At 32.8% G+C, this 6,305-nt stretch overlaps 1 protein-coding gene across 1 annotated transcript; it reads left to right on the top strand.

Moving 5' to 3' along the window:
* Nucleotides 1-1,201: 1,201 nt before the first annotated feature.
* Nucleotides 1,202-1,984, top strand: LOC144552063 (uncharacterized). Its single transcript, XM_078300153.1, has one exon. It carries the CDS (start codon nucleotides 1,301-1,303, stop codon nucleotides 1,811-1,813), a length of 513 nt encoding a protein of 170 aa, XP_078156279.1. The 5' UTR covers nucleotides 1,202-1,300; the 3' UTR covers nucleotides 1,814-1,984.
* Nucleotides 1,985-6,305: the final 4,321 nt, after the last annotated feature.

The raw sequence follows: 6,305 nt of genomic DNA, 5'->3' as shown, positions 1-6,305 counted from the left end.
ATGATGATTCTATTTTTTTTGGATATAAATAGAATGGGACAAGACAAATAAGTACTTACACAAACCTTCTGCTCCGTTAGATCTTGATTTGACGGTCGATTTTGCGTCGTTGCTTCACTTTTGCTCTGTTTGACACGTGCGTGGCTCTCTTCGCGCTGTCGACACCTATTCTACTCCTCATCGCATCGGAAATAAATCTGCTGTGATTCTAAAGATTTATCTGAAAGAGAATTTTTCTTTCTGATGGTTCTATCCCATTTTTTTATGAAAATGTAATATGTATATAATCGCTTGGTCATGCAAATGCTGTAGAGATCTGATTTACAAAAATTTGGAAGTGAATGAGCTTTAGAATCTCTTTTGTATTCAGGTATACAAGGGTTTTACTGAGAAAAAAGAAAAGAAGGGAAGACTCAAATATGTCCTTGTAAGATAAAACGAAGAAAAAAAACTGCAGGAAACATTGAGGATGAATATGATTATGACAGAATTGCCCCTAGCAAGAAATATAAATAATAAGGGGTAATGAAGGGGAAGTGGCAGAGAGGAGGGGCATGAGAAGGCAAATGTTGATTCAGAATGAGCGATGCCTCTTCTGCTTTGAGAACTCTTCTTGGCCAAAGCACCTTGGCATATCAACTGTGAATATTATGTACCTGATGCTACCGATGTGGCAGTCTGTTGTATCAGGACACTATATCATCCTTCCTTTGCAGGGGAGTTAGGCTAAAGCAGTATAAGTTTGACTGTTTGGTATTTAGCTATTTTACATGTTATAAGGATTTAAGCCTGATCAAGTTAGCATGTATTGTTCACACAAATATTGCTTTGATACCTACATCATATGAAGTCTTGGTACCATGCTACTATTTTTTATTGCTTTCACTTTATCCCCGTTAATTGAGTTTGTTGAGAAATAGAAGATTTGCCTTAGAGAATCATCATAGGCATTTTAAGGAACAAAATCAAGCTAGCATCATGCAATAGCTGTCAAGCTAAATATAGTACCTAGCAAGATTTGAGTATTTCCATATTCAGAAATTGTAATTTAGGCAAGTAAGCAACAGCTAGAGAAATTGTAATTTAGGCAACTAGGCAACGGCTATTTTCCTCTCCTCAATTATAAAGAAGCATGATATACATTGTAAGAAATACAGTATAAATAAAATAGTTATTCATCATTTCAAAATTCTAGATGGTATCAGAGCAACTTCTGTACCAGTGATCGGTACAGAGCAACAACCCACAACAACACAAACACACAAACACACAAACTGGTAATTTAATTACCAGAGCAACAATGGCAGAAAAAATTCAGATCGATGCCAATACTTCTCTGAAATTAACCCCCATGTTACTCAATGGCAAAAACTACCAGTCGTGGTCCAAATCAGCGATAATTTCACTCAAGGGCCAAGGCAAGTATGAGTACATCACAGGCGACAAGAAAAAATCTGATGCAAACTCAGACGAATGGGAAATCCATGACAATTTGATAATGTCATGGCTCCTAAACTCCATGGAACCAGAAATCAGCGAGCTTTTCTTACATGGTACCGACACCTCAGCTAAGATGTGGACAACCATCACCAAAATGTTCGGTAAACAAAATAACTTTGCCCATATTTTCCAAATCAAACACGACATCATTCATATCAAACAAAACCAGAAACCCATCACACAGTACTTTGGGGCAATGAAATCAAAATGGGACGAATTAGATGTCCATCAACCCGAAACCACTGACCCAGAACAAATCAGAGAAAGAAAAAATCAAGATCGCATTTTTCAGTTTTTAACAAACCTGGACTAGAGCTATGAACAAGTGCGGCAACAAATCCTTTTCGGGGCCAACCTTCCCTCTCTCGAATCCATCGTCTCCCTACTAGAATAGGAGGAATTAAGGCGAGATGCCATGAATACCAATACCCAGACCGGCGACAACTCAGAAAACCAAGCTTTTCTCTCATACAACAAACCTCAAAACCCTACCTCTCAAAAGAATAAGGATCAATCAAGCAGTTCAGAGAGGTGTGAGTGTTGCAAGAAAATCGGCCACAACAAGGAACGGTGTTGGTTCCTTCACCCACATCTCAGACCGAAGAAGTGGAAAGGAGGCGGCGATCGGGATGGAGAGAAACGAAAGGGGGAGAAGGAAAAGAAGGGATACGCGGCTCAGGGGTCTGGGCTTCGCTCCTCTTCTGGCGCGACAAATGAACTCGGTCCAGGTGAACCAAGCTCCACCGAAACTGGAGAGGATTCTATGCGGTAACTGATGACATATATGATGTGCAGCTATATATTCAGATTTTTATTCGGATTTATATATTCGGATTTTCAAATGAAAAATTATATACATTAACTCTAATAAACATAGATAAATATAGATAAACATTACAAATATACATACATAAAACATGACATAAGTTAGAACAAGTTAACAACCTACAGTACAAAGTACATAACTACAAATAAGCATAAATAAAACATAAGTTCATCCTTAAATAAATTAAATTATAACTTATTCGATTCTTATTTGAATTTTTATTCTCTATTCGGAAAAATTCGGCCAAATAGATAATATGCGGAAAAAAAAATATGCGACCGAATATTCAAAACCAAATATTGGATCGAATACTCATTTTTTATTCGGATTCCAACCGAATACGAATATTCGGCCGACTAAACCGACTTTTAAAACACCGCTTATAATTATGTCTGTGGCATTAATAGTTCCCACTTCAAATTTTAAAAACTAAATATAAAACTGTTGATCTTGTTCTATGCCAATTGAGTATATATATTAACAATTTTATTAATGTATAGTAGTGTCAAGTGTCAGCATCAAATAAGTTTTGTTCAAACTAAAATTATGTTATATAATTTATAGTAATTTTCTAAACATTTGTGATGCTTGAGCGATCATAGTTTGGCGGATAAATACAAAATCTTAGTTTAAAATATAGTTTAACTATTAATACATTTTAGTCATCGATTCCCCTCAATTTAACCTAATAATCTGCATCAATTTTGTACAAAATAACTTTTTGGGAGATATTCGTACCAAAATTTATTTATAAAATTGTACCAAATATAGTATAGTACCAAAATAAAATGAAATGGAACAGAATCAAATTATATTATTCTTATTCTTTTTTTGGGCCTTCAGTTTGCTTTACAAGTTTACCGTGTTACAAATTAAACCATTCGGCCCAATTTAAAAATTCGCTATCCAAATCCCTTGGACAAATGCAGAGCATTTTTTTTACCCATATTCAGAATGTATAAATAGTAAAAGGTAAAATTAGACATATTTCTTTTTATGATTTTGTTTAATTCAAAATGTGAGGATTTAGTCTACAAGTTTTTAGTTGTTCATAAATAATCCTTTATCTGAGTTTCAAAATACACGACCTCCTACACATAAAATATTGTCTTTTACTACTAAAATAAAGACTGATTTTCTATTTTTATTTATGATTAAACTACTATTTTGTTCTTCCATCTCCTCTCCGAAATAGTATGACTAAAATGCAAGAAAAATAAAATTGACTGCAAAATCATATTGTGATTATTTTTTTTTCAAAATTTATCTACATTTTATTTCCGTTCTGTATTATGTCATCACTATTTTAAACTTTCCATCATTCTCTCTCTATTGGACAACTTCTAAGCCTAATTTCTATTTTTGTACAAAGGAGTTTAGATTGGAATAATTGAAATATTGAAAAAGAAAAAATCGTCAAATAAACATTATCAAGAAATATGTTCCTAGTTTAAATAACCTCGGATCGTCTCACTTTATTTAGGTTCAACATTTTTTTTAACATATCCAATTTCATGACGAAACACTGTGAAATTATTCATATATACCTTCAGTCAGTATGACATCGATATCATATAACACCAACTCCAAAATTGATTGGATAGACTTTAAACGACTAATTCAAACCATTCAAACCAATTTACTTTAATTAGTTCTAGATTTGAACTTTGTTGGATTTTGCCTTTTTTTTTTTTTTTTTTTTTTTTTGCTGCATTTTGGCGATTAAAGCATTTTAATTCTTGTACTAGTAAAATGAACCAATAATATCTTGTTGGAACATGTACGCGGTGCATGTGTTCCGAGTTTCTTTAGCAGATCTTGCGGTGAGATGTAAAGTGGGACCCGCAACTGTACACGAGGACTCGACGGAAATAAATCTGCTACTAAGGAATCGGAGGAACCTGCTTTTCCAAATCGAACCACTCATTTATTTAGAGATTCGTGCATAAAAATCAATTGTTTTTGAAATTCGTGCATTCTAAAATATTGATGGTTAGATTTGAAAAAGGAAGTCCTACAATTCTTGTTTGAATCGTAAGATTTATTTCCGTACTGGACCACTTCCATTACACGCACGAATCCGTATCCTCTGAGATATCTCAAACTTTGCGTGACTTTATGGAAAATCCCAACCGTTTAAATACGTTCTACACGAATCTCAAAGCACACATAATACTGACCCCATATATAACCCTCGAATAGGCACCGGACACGTCGGTCACGCAAAAGTTGAGATATCTCAAAGGATACGCACTCTTGCACGCACCGGTGTCCCCAAAAATTCGGGGTGAACATTTCCTCTGTTATTTGTTATTATCTCCATTCTAGCACCGTACAATGTTTTTTTTATTCCATTAGAATTTGATCTCCTGCATTTCATTTAAGTTCAATCTGCATTGGTACAATGGTGCATACAATAAATTATCATGTTAATAAAAATGTTGTCCATGTGTAATAAACTAGTATGAATTATGTGATGAATTTAGCCTACCTTTCATTCAACTTTTATAATTTACAAATGAGAAGTTACTATATAATTTTTTAAAATATCACAACTCTTTGTTAAAAAAACACTGTACACAATAATTTTAATGAAATTATATTTTTTAAAAGATTTTTTTGGCTGTTTCAGTAGCTTCAAGTAGTATGATACATATATTATTTGGATCCCATGTATTTTCATTTTAATTATATAAATGATCACTTTATAAATAGAGTTGTCGATAAATATATTGAAAAATACTGTAAGATTGTAAATTTTACATTTGAAATTCATGATTACTAAATCTTACAATAAAAATACAATAAATTTTAGTTAAAGATTAACGAAATTATACTAACTTTAAAAAAAAATACCATTTTATTTATCCGGGGAATTGAAAAAAAAATAGCAAACTACCTATTGTAGCCTGGCGTCCGATTATTCTTAATAAAATTGTTTAAATTGCAGAGAATGTAGATTAGAAATTAACGCGTCTCTTGTTTTTTTTGCAGCTTTCAAGTTGCAAACTTGACTGCTTGAATCATTTTTTTTTTCTATACTCTCTTTTTCATATGTTTAATTACACCGTCGTGCCTACGAAAATTTTTATTCATAAAAATTATAAAATTCACACGTACAGAAATAAAAATAAAAATAGTATCTCGTTTGTATTAAATATAGTAAGATCGTACCCATTGAGTCTGATCTAAATAAAAAAAAATTATGGAAAGAGTACCTCATTTGTATCAAATATTATGGATCTCAATCAATAATTCCGATCCATAAAGGGGTTGATTTTATACATCGTAAAATCAACTATATCTATAGAAAATTAATGGTTACAAAGAATTTTGTGCCGCAAAAATTAACCTCTTTATGGATCATAATCATTGAGTCTGATCTATACATTTTTATTTTTTCCTCTGTCGCAGTTCAAATTTTTTTTTTTTTTTTAATCGGACACATTGAGTCCGATCTTACTATATTCGATACAAATGAGATCTTTTTGTACGTGAGAATTTTATAATTTCTATTTGATAAAAAAAAGGGGCTTGTATTCAAAATAAATAAATAAATTTACACCGCCGTTGAAATAATTTATCGAACAATATGTGCGATCTCACAATTGGTTGAGCCTACCAAAAATGCACCTGTTGAAAGGACAAAAAGGGAAAATAAAATATGCACATTGGTTTTTTTTTTTTGCTTGAATCACGCTCGTAGGCCATTGCATTAAACAAAAAACCAGAATAATTACATCACATTCCTTAGCACTGAAAAGATAAAAGTTGAAAATTGCACACGCTACATCCTTGAAACTAAACACTATGGTGGCAGAATTGGGTATGTGTACCCCTCTAGGTTCCAACCATTAATCCTACCATGCTTTGCAAGTGAGTCCGCCAAAACATTTTGGGTCCTAGGCACTTGAATGCAGTTAAAGCCTTGATTCAGTTTTAGGAGCCTCCAAATCTCATAAACCTTCTGAAAAGCTTT

Source organism: Carex rostrata, chromosome 3 (assembly GCF_964058835.1).
Source record: "Carex rostrata chromosome 3, lpCarRost1.2, whole genome shotgun sequence".
NCBI lineage: Eukaryota > Viridiplantae > Streptophyta > Magnoliopsida > Poales > Cyperaceae > Carex > Carex rostrata.
The sequence above is the reverse complement of the archived record's forward strand: the minus strand, read 5'-3'. Positions and strand labels throughout refer to the sequence as shown.

Bases quoted from the DNA above. Each gene is read 5' to 3' on its own strand.
- LOC144552063 (XM_078300153.1), top strand. From the start codon at position 1,301: ATGGCAGAAAAAATTCAGATCGATGCCAATACTTCTCTGAAATTAACC.